Source organism: Mesoplodon densirostris, chromosome 2 (assembly GCF_025265405.1).
Source record: "Mesoplodon densirostris isolate mMesDen1 chromosome 2, mMesDen1 primary haplotype, whole genome shotgun sequence".
Lineage (NCBI taxonomy): Eukaryota > Metazoa > Chordata > Mammalia > Artiodactyla > Ziphiidae > Mesoplodon > Mesoplodon densirostris.
Window position 1 is genome coordinate 152787005 of NC_082662.1, and position 21646 is coordinate 152808650.

The window sequence follows — 21646 nt, forward strand, 5'->3', positions numbered from 1 at the left end:
TACCCTCACCTTCTGAATTTCAAGTTAGCATCCTGACATAGCCATTCACCATTTCATATGTACACTGAAAATTTTTTAGCTTATTTTCATGCCTTCAATTAGACTGTGCTGTAATTAATTTTTAAAACCAAGCTACTAAATGACTATTCTAGAAAATGGTGATGACAAAATCTTCTAAATAAACTCTTAACGATCAGAAATATTTGACCTTGAAACACTCATCTTAATCTCATTTCAAAATCTGCCTGCTCTGGTTCTAGGAAAGATTGATCCTCTAGTTAATCTGACCCTGGCTGCTTAAACTTTTAACAGTTATTTCCCATGAACATCTATAGGCATATTAATTTACACTTGGCTATAAAATCTTACAAGTTAACTTTAGCTGTAAGGACAGGAAATTTACTGGATATGCAAACTCCTCAAGTTGTAAATGAAACTCACTACTGCTTGACTAAAACCCCAAGAACGTTATGATGCATTTTTGATACCCTCATTCGGATTTTATTTTAAATATCCTTTAAACTATTACTCCAATCTCTAGCATTAAGAAAATCCACACACTACAAAAAATGTTCACCCTCCCATCCCACCCCCACGATATTTACCTTGAACTGGGTAAGTCCTCCCATAAACTTCAATAATTGGGCAACTGAAGAAATATTCACAGAACATGCTCGTATCAATAGTAGCAGACATGAGAACAATGCGAACTTCAGGATATGCCTGAACGACATCACGCAACACTACCAAAAGGAAGTCAGTCTATTAAAACACAAACACAAATGGAAAAATAAATGCATTGAAAAGTCCTCGCTCACAAGGTACAGCTAAAAGATTTCTTGTGTTAATAAGCCACAAGGTATCAGTGAAATTCAGTTTCTTGGGCGGCTTGTAGAAGTAAGATGAAGGATTACAGTGGGATACGGTAACAGTATTTTTAAGAAAAGTTGTAACCTACTCGTTGTGGGAATTAGAAATGAGCGCTACTACGGTAGGGGAAGGGAAGGGAAGAGAAAAAAAAACATTAACGAGAGGAAATTTTCAGTGAAATTTATATTTTCAGTTGCACAAACTACTAGAGAAAAGGGGAAAGCCATGATGAGCCAAGTATCAGTTTTCCAATCACCTGTAAAGTGAATCTTACAAATGCTGAAAAGGCTATATTTAGTCCATTCAAACAAAATAATGGTCGAGACATTTATTATTTAATAATGTAAAGTTTCCATCAACCCACCAAACAATAACATGAAAGCTAGAATTCTGATAAAACTTTTCTCCAGCTATGGGGTCTTCAAGTCCATCACTCTGCCTCCCCAGATAGAGAAATCCACCATCCTGAATCTTTTATTAGTCCTTTTCATATACCTTTCCTCTGTTCTATATGCATATCTAACTAGACATACATACATATATATATATATATATATATATATATATGCATGCATACATATATTTTAAGGTTTACCTGTTCTTAACTTTATGAGAAGGTATATTTTATGTAATCTTTGGGGATTTCCTGTTTCACATCCTATAGCACTCTTAAGACTCACCCACGTGTGAATCACTGGAGTTATTCTTTCTGATGACTATTTAAATATCCCGATGTGTGTATGTACCCATTAATTCACCAGTAGATTTCTGGTAGTAACTACTGCAGGTATCTGGGTTGTTTCTGGGATTTTACTCTTACAAACATTTGCTACTCTGAACATCCTAGTTCATGTCTCCTATGGTACATACGCAAGTTCCTGTGGGTAAGTGTAGGTATGGAACTGCGCTCATAGGATGTATAAATGTTGAACTTTTGCAGATAATGCTCAACTATTTTCCTAAGGTATTCCACCAGTTCATAAACCACTATGAGCAATGGATAAGAGATCCTGCTGATATTTATATTCTCTAATACTTGGCATCATCACTTAAAATTTTATTAATCAAATGGATATAAAGTAGATGTACCTTATTATGGTCTTGGTGTGCACTTTCCTATTCACCAATGAGACTGAACACCCCATCATATGTACTAGCCAAATATCATTCCTCTTTTGTAAAATGCCTATTTCCTTGTTTTTCTACCAAGTCATCTGTACTTTGCTTACTGATTTGTAGGTGTTTATATTTTCTATATTAATCCTTTGTTGGCTATATTGGAATCTTCTAGCTTGTGGTTTTCCTTAAAGTATCTTTTGAATGAATACACGATCTTAATCTTAATACAGATGAATACCTCAGTCTTTTGTTTCATGGTTAATGCATTTCATGTTCTAAGAAATTCTTCCAGAAGGTCTAGAACTATGTTGCCCAAAAAAGTTGTGGCTATTGAGCATATAAAATGTGCGTGGTCTAAACTGAGATGTGTTCTAAGTGTAAAATACACAGACAGATTTTGAAGACTTAATATGAAAAAAACCCGCAAAAAAAAGTCAATATATTTTTTATATTGACTACATGATGAAAATATTTTAGATATACTGAGTTAATTTTACCTGTTTCTTTTCACCTTTTAAAATATGATGCTAGAAAATTAAAAACTGCATGTGTAGGCCACATTATATTTCTACTGGATAGTGCTGTCTAGATGTCTACTTATATATTCTACTCAAGAGTTTTAAAACTGCTTTGGCATTTAAGTCCTTATCTATCTGGAGCTGATTTCTGCATCTGGTTATAAGGTAAGGATCCAAGTTCAAGTATTTCCTTATGGATGACCTACTGTTTCCAGCTCCATTTACTGAACAGTCCATTCCCTTTCCACTGATCTGACATGCCATCTACCACTTACTCTATTATACCGAAGCTGCATGCAACACACTATCTGTTTCTACGCTCTGTATTATTGTTGGTCAAACTGTCATCTCATCTACTATACTGTCTAATTATTATAGGTTCAAATTAAGTCCTGAGATCTGTAAAGCAAGACCCTTCATTCTGCTCTTCTACAGGAGTCCTTGTTATTTTGGGCCATAAATCTTCCCTATAGGTATTTATAATCAGCCTATTAACAAAACCTACTGGGAATGGATTAGAATTGCATTCAGATGTGGATCAACTTCACGCAAACTGACATCTATATTATATTAGCCGTGAACATAATCTGGTCTTTTCTAGTGTTTTGTAATGAAGTTTTGTTTTTCCTGTATAGGTTCTACATGTCTTTTTGTTGGACTTAGTCTTAGGTGTTTGACATTCTGACTAGTGCAATGGTATCTTTAGTTGTTTCCTAGCTGTTTGTAATGTACACAATGCAACAGACTTTTGTATATTAACTTTTTTTCCCAGCCATACTGCTAAATGTTTCTCTTTTTTTTTGGCCGTGTGGCATATGGGATCCTTATTCCCCGACCAGGGATTGAACCCGTGCCCCCTGCAGTGGAAGTGCAGAGTCCCAACCACTGGACCGCCAGGGAAGTCCCCTATTCTTTCTAATAATTGGTCTTTTAAGTTCTCTTGGGTTTTCCCCTTAAAGTGACGTTTAGATAAGGTTCATCTGAAAGAGAACATATGTTTCTGCAAAGGTGTTTTTCCATTTTTACTGTGAATAATACATTAATATAGACCTGACAATCTTTCAAGAAAAGTTAACCAAAGCCACTTATTTTGGGGGAAAATAGTAATGATGATCCATGATGTTTCTAGTGTGACCTGGAATAATTTAAACTCTAAGAACATTGGTATGTTACCATGCTAGTAAAGAAAATACTGAAACATTTATTTTGATTAAGTTAATTGGGGGGGGACATTAGTTTTCAAAAGATTCTGAATGACAAAAGCAGCAAAAATTTTATCCTGCGGAATAGATTTGATTTAAAAAGGTCATCTGAAAGACCATGCAAACTTTCTTACTTGCTTTAGCTCAACCATAAAGATCAAAATTTTGCTAAAACCAAGTATGATGAACAACAACGGCTATGGAATTATTTTCTAAAGAGGAGGAGCTCCAATGAATATTTTAAGTAACAGTAGCTTGGAAACAGTTTGAATGACATACTGTCCACCCACTAATACCTTTGTGTGGATATGTAAAACAGTGCCATAAAAACAAGTCACTGATTTATGGTATCAATCTTTGAATTATACAATTGTATAATAAGTTAATTCTATACAAATTTTGCCAAGGACCAAAAGAGGATAGGGTGTGAAAAAAATTCTAGTTTTTTCTTAATTCTGGCATGATTATCATTAATGTTGGAAAAGACTAAAGCTGCAAACATCCGAAAACACACCATTAACCATATTAAATTTAAAACTGTGGAAATTCTCTGGCTGTCCAGTGGTTAGGACTCGGCGCTTTCACTGCCATGGGCCCGGGTTTGATCCCTGGTCAGGGAACTAAGATCCCGTAAGCCAGGCGGCGGGGGAAAAACAATGTAAAGTTTATCACAGATAAATTTTCAATTCAAAGAAAAACTATTAAAATTCCATCAGCTATTCAGTGATAAATCATTAGTTCAGTTGCTGAATTATGCTAACTTAATGATCACTGCAATAATACTTACTTTACAATAAGAGGTCTTTACTTTTAGAACTCTGTGCTTTAACAAAGGAAAAAAAAGGGTTTAATGGCTTTGCTAAAAAGGGTGTCCAATATCTTAGTGACTGAAGTTCATAACTTTGATAGAAGTTGTAAGCTATGGGAAAATGGAAATAAAAGAAAGACATTCTACTTCATTTCTCTTTATTCAGAATTTTAGCACTGGTACCTTACCATCACTCTCAAGTTACTTACATTTATGTCTCTTTCATGTATTTCATCTACAATTACATGACTGATTCCTCGAATGCCTGCTTCTAATTTCCTTAGGAGTACACCTTGAAAAGAAAATCAGAGTAAACACTGGAGATGAGTTTCTATGTTAAAGTAGGGAGGTAAGGCAAAGTGCAAAGAAACCAATTTCTAGACAATCAACTATGCTTCAACTACTATAACCCCAGCGTTTTAGGAAAGATATAATCATTGGTATATTTAAATTATTAAAGAAGTGATCATGTAGTCTGTAAGACATTTGTCTAATGAAAACATATTTAACAGTTCCAGCAACCTAAGCTGATTTCATTTGCTTTGCACTACAATAGCCAGCAGGTACATAACACCCTCCATGAGGAAAAAAACTGCCAAAAGTTCTATTTAAATAAGAATTCTGAAACTGGGTTCTTGATTTATTATTTCCAGTCATTCTGTGCTATTATCAAGTTTTCTTCACAAACACAATGTAAACCCCAAGTGAAAGGCCAAAATAAAACAGATTACTGACCCACAGTACAAAACATTATACTGGCATGAGGGCGGGGAAGTATAGACTCAAATCGAACACTATAGCCACAACTTTTTCCAGGCTCTTCTCCTCTCTCATATGCAACTCGCTCTGCCACAGAAACTGCACTGATTCTCCTGGGCTGAGACAAGACAAAAAAAAAAAGTGATTTAAAAGATACAAAAATTAGTTACACTCGTTTATTAGGGTTATTAAATCAATGTAGTAAATCTGACCCACTGCCAGCTCAGTAATCAACAGAAACAATAACAGTAGTGAGAACATTTAGGAAGCTCCAAAGTTTATTAAAAAAACAAAAAAAATTACCACTTAATTCTATAGTAGACAGTTAAAAATGCTGTTTTTCATTTTGTATATAAAGTGATTCCAAGGTTTTTATAGAAAATAAAATTTCTTCACCATTGGCCCTAACTCTTAAATGGCATCAAGTGATTTTCCAGTAGGGAAGCAGACAGATCACACATGGAGAGCTTGTTCTTATAACTTCCTACCACAGTGCAGGCACATGTTTATAAAGAACTATTTAAATGAGATGTATGGGTTATTAGGAAGGCGAACAACCTCCTTTGCCATATCTACGATTCATTCACTTATTAACTCATAAAGTAAGCAGTCATAGTTTATCTGTATTGATATCAGGTGCCACAAAAGGTGCTAGAGATAAAAAAACAAAAAACAAAAAAACACCTCAATGAAATCACTCCTGGTTTTGATGAGCTTATGTAGCTGGGAAAACTGAGTGTACATTACCTTCTCCACCAATATACACGCTGTTAGCAATAAATATGCTGAACCCTAAGGACAATTATGGGTTAAAATTTTAAGTGTTGGACATTAACTTTTATGAAAACTTCCAAAGTGTCCCCTGTCTTCTAAGTACACAAAACAGCATTTACTTGGTGGATACCATGGCTATTATGATATCCTGAATGTATAGCTATGGAGGTACATGCAGATTTAGACTATATGCTTCCAGGTTGCCTTGTATTTGACTTTGTCAAAAAGTTCCTGATGATAGATTGTATTTTAGTTCCTAGACTGAGAAAGTTTTTTCCGAGTTCCACATTTAGTTAAGTGCCTATGTGATTATACCCCAGGTTATATGACATGACCATTTAGGAAATCAGAGGCTAATACAATCTTAATTTAAAACAAAAACCAACCAAACCAAAAAAAACTCCCAAACCAAAAAACCAGTAGCTTTACTAGAGCTATCAACATCCTTTGAATTAATATAAAACACGATATATTAATTTCTATATCCCAACACAAGAGTCCCTTACGGTATGGTATGTGGCTAGTAACACATACAGGTGAAGTGTACAATCACCTAGTTCGTATTTATCCTGTCCAGCAAGGTAAGGGATTAAAAGATGCCATCTTGAACATACTGTACATTTTCCTGAGCTTATATTCTTTCTGGTTTATGTGCCTTGTTTCGCTGAACAATGCTAGCTTTTAATGACCATTGCTGACCAGTTCTCTGCACCTCACTAACTGAATAAAAGTATTACATGAAGGACTGAGTTATGCATTTGTCCATAAAGAGAAGCATTCTGCTATATACTTATGTCAGGGAATGTGAAGATGATATTCCACTAAAGGTATAAAATACGAAGTTTTTTGGGCATTTTCAAGAAGTTCTTTGCATTCTACAAAGAACAGGTAAATGCTCAACACTATTATGGCTTTTCTCTCCTTTTGTCTTTCCTACAGTTTTCAACATTTCTACTAAATAGCTGGCTTCTAGAAAAACTTCAACTCAATTAGGATATTTGACTCTTCTGAGGTGTATTTCTGTGCTACTGGATACTCAAGGATTGCTTTTACCAGCTTGAGGCTACTTTCAGGTCAATCACCTTTGTAGTTTCCAGCCTTTTAAAGTGAATATGGGTACAGCCCTCACCTCCCAAGCCATCCACGACATAGGCTGTTACAAATTAACACAAGAAGTGCTAAAACCACCATCTTCAGAAGCCCTACTGGCCAAATTTCCTTGAGTAAAAGCTGAAAACATCAATATCAAGATGACTATTCAAACAGCAAAGAAACAAATGACCCTATAATCTCCTTTCCATGTTTTGTATGCTTCTCTAACTTATCGCCTTCCAATTTCAATAGCCCTGACTTCAAAATAAACACTTAAAATACATATTAAAAAGAGAAGTGCTTCTTTTATTCATAGCTGATCCAATTGGAAATCAGTATGATTCCTCCTGAGGGGAGTATGGCAAAATGCGTAAAACTTAAAATATGCATACCCTTTGACCCAACAATTCCATGTCTAGGAATTTATCCCAGTGAAATAATCCAATGAGAGTATAAAATGTATGTACAAGTATATTCATCCCAGCATACATAAATACCAAAATATTAGAAACAATCTTAAAGTATCTCCATCATTTAAGAATAAAATAAACGTATATGCATAAAATGGAAAATTATGAAGTCATTAGAAAATTATTCCGTTGCTTTAATAGCAGGTGAGCTGTTACATAAAGGGGACAGGTTAGGATGGTGTACATACAGTATATGTACATGAAGTCTGAAAGGATAAAGGGAAAAGTAAAAATGATTACTTCTGGATGGTGGGATTCTGTGTGGGCTTTGGTTTCTTTTAAAATTTACTTTATTTTCTAATTTTTTCCCCAATGGGTATATAATACTTTTAGAGTCAGAAAAAAGCAACTAAAAATGAAATCTTATTCTCAGTATAATTCCTAGCTCATTATAAATATCCACAGGATAGGCATTTTGTGTGGGAGAACAATGCTTAATGTAAAAGACCATTAATGTTTAAACACTTCTCAGACTGCATGCTACCTGATAACCTATAAATGGGTTGCTCTATTTATCCCCTGAATAATTTCTCTCTTTTCCCTTGGATATTCAATAACTGTTTTACATACTGCCCTACAATGAATAAATACAAAGCAAGGTTCACCTTCTTTCTACACCTGCAGAACTACCTTTCCACATGTGGTTTAACTTATCCTCTCTTAAATATTCTATAGTATATAGAAATATTCTATATTCTATAAATAAATATAAAGATTCAAGACTATAGAGACCCCCCAGAACAATCATAATTAACATCTGTGTAACAACAGTAAAAACCATGACTGCATGTACTATTTTATTTGTGCTTCAGAATATAAGTGAGATTTTTTTTCCATAGATAAAAACACAAGTTCACAGGTAAAGGTATTTTGCCTAAATTCATATACGTGACTTTAGATGTAATACAAATTTTCTTTACTCCCAACTAAGCCTTTTCCCAATTATTCTGCCTCTTGTTATAATTTTATGTTGTATTTAGATTAAATAACAGAATAACCCATTTAAGTGAGACTAGTTAAAAAGTAGTGGTGATGAAAGCAAGGGATAATGTTAAGTCATTCCAACAGAATACTTCAAATTATCCTCCAGCATATGAGCTTTTCTTTACATTTTCACTGCATATTTATCTGCTCTCATTTGCTCTGTACAATCTTATTACTCTTGCCTGGAGACCAGCCATAGTAGTAGTTAGTTCTAAGGGATTACCTCTTCTTCACAATTCTATGTTCACTTTAATTAATTAAAACAGCTAATATTACCGGTAAAACTTTCCATACCACAAGCAGCTAAAGACCTGTCTCAAAGTGTTCTTTTGCAGTATTCAAAATCTGCATCCTTTATACCCCTCTTGATATTTATCCAGAACTGTAATTTCTCTTCTTAGCGATCTATAACTGAAAGAGTACTGCTTTCAGAACTTTGCACCCCTATTTCTCATCTGGGTATTTAAATACATGGTAATAGAACTAGGCTGCAATAAAATACAAGATTTCTAAGGCATCAGATATCACAAAACATACCAGACTCCACTTTCTCTATTTTCTAAGTTCTGAGTTTATTTTACATGACAGACAGCTGTATCCAGAAATGATGGTACCTTGGGGTACGTGCAGGATTGCCAAAGTATTCACAGATGTTAATTTAACATACTTGATTTGCATCCTAGCAATTTTAATTCACCTCTCTCAACATCTTTAAGGTCAGAAAATAACTATTTCCTATTTTCAATTGTTGCACACTCACACCCTAAGTTTTAAGTGGCTTGAGTATGAATAGCCTGAAGGCACAAAAAGGATACAGTGAGTTTGGTATAGAATTTACACTAAAGCTGGTGGTAAGGTTACAAGTTAAGGTTTGAGCTACTCATTCTATTTTATTCTAGTTCACAATAACTCTCAACTTGTGCTCTATGACTTGAAATAACACATTTAACCAAGCACATAAAAAACTTAGGTAATGACTTCATGTGGTTTCCTATATATGACTGCAAGTGGAGGAAAAGGAAAAATGAGGGCTTCCCTGGTGGTGCAGTGGTTAAGAATCTGCCTGCCAATGCAGGAGACATGGGTTCGAGCTCTGGTCCCACATGCTGCGGAGCAACTAAGCCTGTGTGCCACAACTACTGAGCCTGTACTCTAGAGCCCGCAAGCCACAATGACTGACTCCGTGCACCACAACTAGTGAAGCCCGCGCACCTAGAGCCCACGCTCCACAATAAGAAAAGACACCACAATAAGACCGCACACTGCAATGAAGAGTAGCCCCCGCTCGCCGCAACTAGAGAAAGCCCACACGCAGCAACAAAGACCCAACGCAGCCATAAATGAATGAATGAATGAATCGAAAGATGATACAACAGTGATATACAAAAATTATTAACACTATCTCAGACTGCCTTAACAGAAGTACTATATAATACCACAATTATTAAGAACTGTATTCTAGGGCTTCCCTGGTGGTGCAGTGGTTGAGAGTCCACCTGCCGATGCAGGGGACACGGGTTCGAGCCCTGGTCTGGGAAGATCCCACATGCCGCAGAGCAACTGGGCCCATGAGCCACAACTACTGAGCCTGCGCGTCTGGAGCCTGTGCTCCGCAACAAGAGAGGCCGCGACAGTGAGAGGCCCGCGCACCGTGATGAAGAGTGGCCCCCACTTGCCGCAACTAGAGAAAGCCCTTGCACAGAAACGAAGACCCAACACAGCCAAAAATAAATAAATAAATAAATAAATAAATTAATTAATTAATTAAAAAAAAGAACTGTATTCTACAATGACCAATCAGTATGTTCAGGCCTACCTTCTCAGGTAGGATGCTGATGCTTCGAATGTGCTTAACAACCGTAGACTCTGTCTTCATGGCTGAACTATAGTTGTTTATAAAACAAAGGAGATATACTAGGACACTATACAAACTTTTGAAGACTTATAGGTATGAGAAATCAGAGACTGATTCGGGGACAAGCACTAGGACAAAAACATGGAAGCCACAGAATGTCCATTTCATATGACAGGTCAGTCATTTGTCCAAAATCAGAAGACACAGGCTACATCTCCACAACTGGAAAATTTCAAGCAGAAGTTAGGTGACCATCTATAATAAACATTCCACCCTGAGTAGAAAGATGGAATAATTCTCTGAAGTATCTTTCAATTTCATGAATCTATCACTTTATGAAGCAATACAAATAAAGAACTAGTGGATAAGTGAAAGCTGTTTTATACACAAAAGAAGTAGAATAACATTTGATCCACACTTCCACACTGTAGCTTCACTGCTCTTACGTTTGTTACAGCCTACATATAGAAATCTGTTCATTTTACAGATGAAACCACCAAAAATGTCCAAATTATTTGGGAAGGGACACAAGTTAGTAAGCAAATTATACAAAGTTGAAGGCCACAGTACAAAAACTATTTTTGTCTGGAACAAATAGAAGCCATTTTTGTCTGGAACAATTTGGATTTGATAAGTCAGACAGCAGGTGAAAAAAAAAATCACTTCTCACTTGGGTGGGAGTTAGTTTTTTTCATACTTATGACATGCAAACAACTTCAGAATGAGACCATAGGTGTTCAGCTCATTTGGTGAATTCAGCCATTTCTGCCTATATGGCTGAACTGTTTTGAATTTAAAAATGGAGAGTGGTAGTAAGGAAGGAGGGCAGAGCAGAGCTCAAAGTTCTTCTGTAAAATGGCACCCTCCTGAACAATACACCTCCTGAAAAATCAGATAAACGTTAAGAGCAAGTATATTTTATTGATGTACTTGAGGTTAGAACTTCTGCTGTGAGGCAAAGAAATCATAACCAGTTTTGGGAGTGAGAAGGGCAATCAAAGAACATTCTGAGAAGAAGAAAGCTAAGGGTCCTATCCCAGAAAAATGGAGACCTATCATATTTTTTTCAAGCTTAAAATATCATACATTTTAAATGCATTCCTTCAGTCATTTTTTTTTTTTTTTTTTTTTTTTTCCGTACGCGGGCCTCTCACTGTTGTGGCCTCTCCCGTTGCGGAGCACAGGCTCCGGACGCGCAGGCTCAGCGGCCATGGCTCACGGGCCCAGCCGCTCCGCGGCATGTGGGATCCTCCCAGACCGGGGCACGAACCCGTGTCCCCTGCATCGGCAGGCGGACTCTCAACCACTACGCCACCAGGGAAGCCCCCTTCAGTCATTTTTTTAAGGCCCCTCCCAAACCCAACTCTCCTATAAAATATAGAGGCCAATTTTAAGACATACTTCATTTCAGACATGTTAAAAAAAATATGGTTTGAACATGTCCACATAAATGCATGTGTATAAACATCTTTTGTTATTTCAAGATTCATGACTCTCCCGAGTATCAATTAAGCTTCCCAGGTTAAGAATCCCTAAGTCAAGGTCTGAGCCAGCCTGAGAGGTAGTATCTGGCTACTTGCAATGCTCTCCTTTCAAGTGCCAGAAGTACAGGGTTAGAGCTGACAGGAACTGCTTTAACCTAAGAAGACTGCTCTTCCCTAAGCACTGCGACAAACTTGCAGGCACTGCTTACTGCTAGCAAGGTAACAACAGAATGTAGCAGTCAAAAGGGGGAATACTGAAGGCCAACTGTATGGTTATGAATCCTAGTTTCAACAACTTCCTGTATTAACCTTGGACAATTTTAAATCTCTTTGTGCCTTGTTACTAAAAGAGAAATATTAAATAATATAGTATTTATATCTTAGCATCATAAACTTTAAACGAGTTAAAAAAAATATCAACTGTTTAAAACAGAAGCTGGATAGAACTACCATACGACCCAGCAATCCCATTACTTGGCATATACCCTGAGAAAACCATAATTCAAAAAGTCATGTACCACAATGTTCACTGCAGCTCTATTTACAATAACCAGGGCATGGAAGCAACCTAAGTGTCCATCAACAGATGAATGGATAAAGAAGATGTGGCACATATATACAATGGAATATTACTCAGCCATAAAAAGAAACGAAATTGAGTTATTTGTAGTGAGGTGGATGGACCTAGAGTCTGTCATACAGAGTGAAATAAGTCAGAAAGAGAAAAACAAATACCATATGCTAACACATATATATGGAATCTAAGAAAAAAAAAAAAGGTCATGAAGATCCTAGGGGTAAGACAGGAATAAAGACACAGACCTACTAGAGCATGGACTTGAGGCTATGGGGAGGGGGAAGGGTAAGCTGTGACACAGTGAGAGAGTGGCATGGACATATATACACTACCAAACGTAAGGTAGATAGCTAGTGGGAAGCAGCCGCAGAGCACAGGGAGATCAGCACAGGGAGATCAGCTCAGTGCTTTGTGACCACCTAGAGGGGTGGGATAGGGAGGGTGGAAGGGAGACGCAAGAGGGAAGAGATATGGGAACATATATATATGTATATGTATAACTGATTCACTTTGTTATAAAGCAGAAACTAACACACCACTGTAAAGCAATTATACTCCAATAAAGATGTTAAAACAAATAAACAAACAAAACAGAAGCTGGTGTATAGTATGCATTCAGCTAAAGTCAACCATTTATGTTTTTCTATCTTTTTCTATCTTGTCTACTCTTGCTCTGACTGGTTTTTATTGAACATTAAGGTGATAAGATAAAGAGGACCAAGGTTTGGATGTAAACTTAAGGAGAAAGTACTCTGTTTTGTTCAATTCTAGGCCCAAAGACTCCCTCTAGCCCAGACAAAAAGAATCCTCCACATGGTTCAGTTTAGCTTATCTGTGAGTTATACTGGATTAACACAGACTTAAATTCCTTTCATGCCTTTCTTTTTCTTAATTTAAAAGGGCCTAACACTCTACCACTTTCAGAATTTTATGTCACTACAAAGGGGAGCTGATCAAAGAATTAGGAATGGTCAGGCTTCTAGGTGTTTCCACCTCTCAAACCCTATCCACACCAGGCACACACCTCGTAAGCTGGCTTGCTACTTACCTGAGTTACTACAATATTACACTCTGCTGCTCGGTCATTCTGGATAAAGTCATCCAGAATAAACTGGGGGACTTGTGTGGTTTTACCACATCCAGTAGCGCCTCGGATAATAACAACTGGATTTTGACTAATTTCTTCCAGGATTTCACTTTCAAATTTCTTCACAGGCAGTAACTCTCTCTCCTGTAAGATCTGTATTAGAAAAGTTACACCTCAAATTTCTACCAACATACGTATTAGAAACAACTATCTTAATTCTAAAAAAAATTTGCCATCTCTATAAAAAGTTATTCCTTTCCACTGGCTGCGTATTCAAAATATACTTTTTCATAAAAGAATGTATATATTTATACCTCTAGTTGAACGGTCTCTTTCCATTAAATTTCTGAAGAATCTATCTTTTGGCCTTATCCACACCCTTATTTTCCTCCTTTTCTCCCTAGACATTACATATACATTTCCTTTAACATTTTAAGTTGTTTCATTCAGAAAATACCAAAAAACGACCAAAAAAAAAAAAGTTATTATCCCACATCTTCCACTTTAAGAATCACAGGCCCTTAACTCACAACAACTACCCTCAGAGGTAACTAGGATTAGCAGTTAGGTTAGTATCTTTGATCTACCTTACTAGAAACGGCAAAAACATATTATTCACTGTCCTTCTGCCCATACCTAGAAAGTTCTGAGACTGTGAGCACCTTATGTCTAAATACTTCACAGACTTACTGCTTGCAAATCATGATCCTGTTCAAGCTGATACATTAATTCACTCTTGAGGTCCATGCTTATTTGTTCTGGAGTAGCCTGTAAAATGAGAAGGCAACAATCACACAAAAGCCTAATTCAGCTTCAAAATGAATCATTTTTTATCTAGATATCCTAATGAAATATATTCAAAAGTAAAACACGAGAGTCTGATCTCAAAAACAATGTTGCACTCACGTAAGCCAGGGGCCCCTCATCAATGTTGCTACTAGTCCAAGGATTCCAGTTGGATTGTGGAGGTGACCAAGGAACCACGCCCACTTGGTTCTGCCGCTGAGATGGCTCAAAATGAGCCAATTTGCCAAGGTTGAGTACAACAGGCACAGAAGGATCATCAGGCTATTAAAAATAACAGAAAACGAAACAAAACCAAAAAACAATACTAGTTGCTTGTCTGACTAGAGAAGTACAATACAAAGGTAAACTAAATAGCTGTATGCTTACTAGGGGCACGATCTCAAGATTTAGCTCTTGAATGATGTTCTGCAGCTGATGCTCCAAATCTTGAGAAAGGTTAACTTTGTAAGGCTCCACCTATAGAAAAGGGATGGCCATGAAAATCATGTAACATACACACAAACACTACTCAAATCTACTACAGTAGGGTTAAGAGTATGCAGTCGACATTAGGTCTACAATAGTCCTAAAGCCAACAAGTCAGTTCCCTTGTGAAAGAATTACTTAATGATGATTAGTAGGGCCATTTCCATTTCTTGAGGCGAGAGTCCTAGAACTATCAAACTTCTTTAGCCAAATATTAAACAGAAGCTAAATTGAATCTTACACTATCTCTTTGGGCAACTAAGTCTAAAGACTCACTGTCTCTCCTTCTTTCTTCTTTGTAAGTCCAGAGTAAGCTTCAATCACTCCAAGGTGGTAGAGTTGTCTGACAAGTGACAGTGCACAGGACTGTGCTGCCAATTTTTTATTTGATCCATGTTCGCGTGCAAAAATCCCTATAATTTAAGGTCAGGATTACCAACGACAGAAGGATAAATCGTCTAAGTAAAGAAAACATCTTAACATAAGCAACTAGGAGGTAAGGTACAAAAGCTGCCCTAAAATACAGAGTACGTTATGAGTTCTAAGTTCCTTTTCATTCTAACTGCTAACTTTAACAGCTTATCAACTAAATAGCCAACCATCTTGATTACAGGCACACGCTAAGACACACACAAATCATTATAAAAGCAAATAACCTATTTCAACAAAGTTGTTATTAACATCATTTGGCATTAAAACAGGGGAAGAAAAGAGAGTTTAATCAAAAAGCAAATCAAAGGAAAGAAAATGGGCCCAAACTGCCTAGACCAGGAGACACCAATCTTCTTCTATGAAGGGTCAGATAATAAATATTTTAGGCTTTGCAGGCCACATCGTCTCTGTCACAATTACTCAGCTCTGTCTCTCAAGGGTGAAAGCATTCACTGACAATACTTAAACCCGGGTTTGACAAACCTATGGGCCCAGGAACTAAAAATGTTGTAAAATATTTAGAGTCATAAATATAAGACAGAAATAATGTGTGATATATGTGACCCACTAAGCTTAAAGTATTTATCTGGACTTTTACAGAAGTTTGCTCTTCCCTGACATAAACAAATGACTGTAGCTGTGTTCCAAAAAGTTTAAAATAAACTCCCATTCACACAGAGTAACTGATCTTTAAGGTCTAGGATAAAAAAATTCAACATCATCTCCTCGTGATTCATTCAAAGGCTTGATTCTATTAGAAGTCTGATATACTAAATTTAAGTCACCAGAGTTAGTTGCAGAATTCTCAAGCTGGAAAGAATCTTTAGCCATTTCTCCCAATTTTTAGTCAAGTAAATTGAGTCCCAGCAATGTAGGTGTGATTTATTCAAAGTCACAATACCCGCTAGTAACAAAACCAGGTACACAGGGCTATTCCGTACTTTCAAGCATGACACACCGCTTGCTTTAAACTTACTAAGAATAAAGGCAATATATCTTTGCCTTTCTACTTCCTTTATGAATAACCCCAACCTATTCCTTAAGTGCTTCCTCAGGGTAACCGTCTCACCTTTTCTTCTTGACTCTGTGACTCTTAAATGCTCACATTCACTTTTAGGCCTCCAATCCTGTCATCTGATTAACTCCTTTCTAAATGTCACCTAGCTAGCCTTACCCAAAGGAATTATATCTTTTATGTAGAAAGATAAAAAAACATTTAAAAATTCTTTGACAGTGGCAGATTCTTCAGTAGCCTACCACCTCTTACCCTTTGAAATGTAAACTAACACAATCTTTCTTTTCACATGCAAAGATGGGAAACTGGGCCTTCTAATATTCTAAAATACCCTAAATGCTACCTTGTATCATGGACTCTGTCAAATTAATAAAGCTTACATATATGTGGCTCAAGACTTTAAAGCGAATACTACTCCACTATACAAGGCTCAGAGTATCAGGGAAGCACTTACTTCTGCCCAGCTGCTTGATATAAATGGTCATTTCTGCAATAAAGCTCCTGTAAGAACATATATAAACAAGGTTAGAAATTTCGCTCTTAGAAATTATTAAATCCAGGACTCCCAAATCAGGCAGGCTTTCCAACTGCTTAGGCAAATCAAAGCAAAAAACCACTGTAAACACTTATGCCTGTTCAATCCTAGAACAAATGAAGTACATAAACTTCAAATAATGCACAACATGGCACGAGACAGCTGTAAGCAAAGTTGATGAACCAACTGTTCACGAAAAGAAAATGTTAGGGTTCTTGGTTCTATATTTACTTACTTTTAACTCTTATTTCACAGGTTGCAGTCTGAATAGCTAGAATACATTCAGTGAAAAGGAATTTTCCACTCAGCTTGAGGCCGAGAAATAAAATAGGCCTAAAACTCCTTAAATTATAGTTGTGATTGTTTTAAGATTCCTTTGCATGGGCCACCCACTAATGATTTCAATCTGCTAAGATAAGCTAAATATACGCAAGTATGCACATATACACATGGGTGTACAAACACTGTGCACATGTCAGTGGTCCCTGAGGCGGGGGTCTGATATCTGCCTGCAGTTGGAAGCAGCCCTTGATAACAAAAAATTTAGCTTACTTATATCACACTTTATTTAAATCAGGTCCTGGAGGACAAAATATTTTTGAAAATTATAGCTAAAATTGCTAGCAGATTCTAGGGAATAAATTTAGGTTTTAACAAGGGCAAAAATGCCCTTTGAAAACTATGCTTTCTGATCCTTCCACTACTCATGTACATTCTAACCTTGAGTTTGTGCTGTGAATAAAAGGTTAGGTGAGACTTTAGAAAAAAAATAAATGTTAGATTCCTTCCTATACCTCATGTGAACTGACCTTCAGGCACAGCGGCTTCAGGGGTCAAAGGCCACTGGCTTTCAAGGGAACAACATCCACCCTTTCATTAATGACACCGATGCCAGTATGTTTCTCAGCCAGGCTTAAAGTCAGCACTCAATCTCATTCTCCTCCACCTAGGGGGAACAGCAACACCAGAAATCAGTTTACAATAGTTTCCCATGTGATTGCTTAGTTCAGCCTAAGCAGCAGCACATGTGTGTATGAACACAGGCCTCTGGTGTTGCTGTCTGTTATGCCTTTAAATAAAGGACATAAGGAGCAATGCTGTCCTAGCTCCCCCAACTGTCTCTGCCTTCCTCATCATAGCCTGAATTCTTCAACTTTGTATCAGAAGCCAATAAGACACTTAAAAAAAAAAAGTTTATAATAAGCTTGAGGCATACTTAAATTATTTAACTGTTCTTAAAGTCACCAAGTGCTACTAAGCCCAATCAGTGCAGAAAAACAAAATATTTTTAAAAAATCATCAACAAATGAATCTTTTCTTTATGACCTTTGAGGGTTTTAAAAAAGTCTGACGTTAAAATTAAGTATTTGAGAATTCAGGATTGAACAAAACAGTGGGAAGCAGGGGGAACCATGCTCTGAACATCATTTTGACCAGTGTCCAAGTTTTTTGTTAGTTATAATTATTTTAGGGCTGCTAGATGCAACCAAAGAACCCCTTGATTTTCAAGGGAAAAACTTTTGATGTATTTTGAATAATTTATTTCATAGAAGGACAGCAAATTAAATCATCCAGATTTCCATTATAACATTCCCTCCCTTCCAATAAAATATCGTGCCCCCAGAAGAGTCTAATCCATATGAGCCTTCCTGGGAGTAATAATTACTACACCCTGGAATGCTCTCAGGAAGAACAGCAAGCAGGCTGAGAAACATACTGTCACTGTTAGAACAACCTCCTCCCTTTATGTTGCTTTATAAATTTAACAGAATAAAAGTGTGCTAATTTAACTCACATACAAAGATTGAGGCTCTCCTTCAGCTTTACAATAAGCCCTTAAAACTAGGACTGAAGAGCTGGCAACTTTCCAAGCTGATGGGAACTTTGGATCTAGACGCAATGCCATCTACCTCTGAACACTCTAAACTTAAGTGTCTAACTTGACACACTGAAGAAATAAACATTATAACTGCCTCTTATACCACAGTGAACAATAAACTCACTACCTCTGGCTGATTTTTAAGTCAATTATGGACAAACCACTACTTGTGGCTACGAGTTTTGCCTCTCAGATTCGTAAGAGAACCTAAAAGTCTAGCAACACAAACAGCAGATTTTTGCAGAACTTCTTACACAGCTAAAATCACACTCCTAAGTGAAAACCATGGTAAACTGCACATTACAAATCAATAACAATTTTTCTTGGGTAAAGTAACATATCTTTTCACAATTTGCTGCTAATCCACAAACTGAACCAGATAGCCCGTACAAAAATTGAATAATGACTATACAAAACCCTAACTTACTACAGAAGGCAAAGAGTGAAACAAGCAAACCTGTTGTGATCAGGACCCACTTGGGTGTACTTATATTCTCCTTGGATCTTTTCTTTTTGGAAATATTGGTTCAGACGAGCCTTAGCATTTTCCAAGGTCCAGTTTCCATGTAGCCCAGCATTTAAATCCACTTCTTCGGATTCAAGGGTCTGTTGAATCAATGATAATTAAATTTGGCTGCACTAAGTTTAGTTATGTACACTTAAGGCACGAAAATTTATAACTTTTTTGTACCATGCTTTATAATGCAAAAGTTGTTTTTTTTAATAGTTTCTAATCCTAGTCAAAATTGAGCCAGAATTTAGTTTTTACTCCATGTGATGGCCCTATTGTATGAACAAGCTATCAGTTAATGTACTGTATTTAAACTGTTCCAAAGAAACCTTTGACAAAATTTTTTATGCTGGTTTTAACACTTTACATATATTAAGTGGAAAAGTAAGTGTTCTGTCTTATCAAAACGCTTTTACTATGAGTGCTCATGAAAGGAGGTTTACTGAGGCAACTACATTTCCTACAAAGCAGATGAAGAGATCTTTTATTAACACCATGAAAAATTGTTTTATTTCACAGGCAACTCTAATGACCAGATTTAACAGGCAGCTTAGGTTTATGGTGTTTTGGGTGAACAATCAGTCTCAAATAACTATTTAAAACAATCACCAACTTATTAAGTTGCAAATATCTTAAACCTTGCCATGAACCAAGTCCTAAATCACATTCCAGGAGGTATAACACAGGGTTACAGCCTTACCGCTTGTACTTCTTGCTCTTCTTTTCTTGAGTAATAATCCTTCAAGTTGGCTCCTCGATCCCAGGTGGGCCCAGGAGCACCATAGCCAGAGGCCCCAATTCCAGAATTATTTTCTATTACGGGAAGAAAATGATTGTTCCCTTGATAAATCAAACTGTACGAAGATCCTAAATATTTTTAAAAAATACTCCTAATTTAGATCTTAGCACTCCATTATTAGAAATCCAACGTTTCAGTTATTTGGAAATGGGCCTGAAACCTCTATGACTTACCTGAAAAGTGTTACGTGACTGAATACAGGTCTAACTTGCTAATTCCAAAGACGGTATACAGGGGGGTGCTACAAGTAATGATCATAAGTGACTGATAACCCAGCATACGTTATCAATGTAGCTTTAAGTTGCTGCATATGTATTGGGTTGGCCAAAAGGTTCGTTCAGGTTTTTCCTGTAAGATGGCTCTAGTAGCATTTAATTTGTCTTTAACTTCATTTAAAACAATTTTGTTAGACTGTATGTGACAGCTGTCATATCAGCGAGCATTTACTAAAAGACTTATCAAAATTGGTGAATTTTTGTGTAGGCATTTTAATACTGAAGATGGAAGGAAGAAAAGCAACATGTTCGGCATATTATGCTTTATTATTATAAGAAAGGTGAAAACGCTACCGAAATGCAAAAAAAGATTTGTGCAGTGTATGGAGAAGGTGCTGTGACTGATCGAACGTGTCAGAAGTGGTTTGTGAAATTTCGTGCTGGAGACTTCTCCACGGTCAGGTAGACCAGTTGAAGTTGACAGCGATCAAATCGAGACATTAATTGAGAACATTCAATGTTATACCACATGGGAAATAGCTGACATGCTCAAAATATCCAAATCAACTGCTGAAAATCATTTGCACCAGCTTGGTTATGTTAATCACTTTGATGTTTGGGTTCCACGTTAAGTTAAGCAGAAAAAGCCTTCTTGACCGTACTTTCCGCGTGTGATTCTCTACTTAAACATGATGAAAATGTTCCGTTTTTATTTATTTATTTTTAATTATTACTTTAAAATTTATTTTACTTATTTACTTTTGGCTGCACTGGGTCTTCGTTGCTGCGCGCAGGCTTTCTCTAGTTGTGGTGAGCAGGGGCTACTCTTAGTTGTAGTGTGCGGGCTCTAGGCGCACGGGCTTCACTAGTTGTGACTCGTGGGTGCAGGCTTAGTAGTTGTGGTGCACAGGCTTAGTTGCTCCATGGCGTGTTGGATCTTCCTGGACCAGGGCTCGAACCCATGTCCCCTGCACTGGCAGGCGGATTCTTAACCACTGTACCACCAGGGAAGTCCCAAACGTTCTGTTTTCAAAACAAATTGTGACAGGTGATGAAAAGTGGGTACTGTACAATAATGTGGAACGGAAGAGATCACAGGGCAAGCAAAATGAACCACTACCGACTACAACAAAGGCCTGTCTTTATCCAAAGAAGGTGATGTTGTGTATATGGTGGGATTGGAAGGGAGTCCTCTATTATGAGCTCCTTCCAGAAAACCAAACCATTAACTCCGACAAGTACTGCTCCCAATTAGACCAAATGAAAGCAGCACTCGACGAAAAGCGTCTGGAATTAGTCAACAGAAAACACATAACCTTCCACCAGGATAATGCAAGACCACATGTTTCTTGGATGACCAGGCAAAAACTGCTACAGCTTGGCTGGGAA

General features: G+C 36.9%; 1 protein-coding gene across 2 annotated transcripts in view; it reads right to left on the minus strand.

Moving 5' to 3' along the window:
- Nucleotides 1–21646, minus strand: part of DHX9 (DExH-box helicase 9) — a 51010-nt gene that overhangs the window by 14604 nt on the left and 14760 nt on the right. Inside the window, exons 5-15 of one of the 2 annotated variants that reach the window (XM_060091162.1) lie at nucleotides 19944–20056; nucleotides 19190–19338; nucleotides 16773–16819; nucleotides 15148–15284; nucleotides 14773–14862; nucleotides 14506–14667; nucleotides 14290–14367; nucleotides 13561–13752; nucleotides 5253–5394; nucleotides 4727–4809; nucleotides 606–762 (exon numbers count right to left, since the gene is read on the minus strand). In XM_060091162.1, coding sequence (XP_059947145.1) covers nucleotides 606–762; nucleotides 4727–4809; nucleotides 5253–5394; nucleotides 13561–13752; nucleotides 14290–14367; nucleotides 14506–14667; nucleotides 14773–14862; nucleotides 15148–15284; nucleotides 16773–16819; nucleotides 19190–19338; nucleotides 19944–20056 — 1350 coding nt within the window. Of the gene's footprint in view, nucleotides 1–605; nucleotides 763–4726; nucleotides 4810–5252; nucleotides 5395–13560; nucleotides 13753–14289; nucleotides 14368–14505; nucleotides 14668–14772; nucleotides 14863–15147; nucleotides 15285–16772; nucleotides 16820–17662; nucleotides 17754–19189; nucleotides 19339–19943; nucleotides 20057–21646 lie in introns of those variants that run through there. The other variant, XM_060091163.1, reaches the window with a different exon arrangement.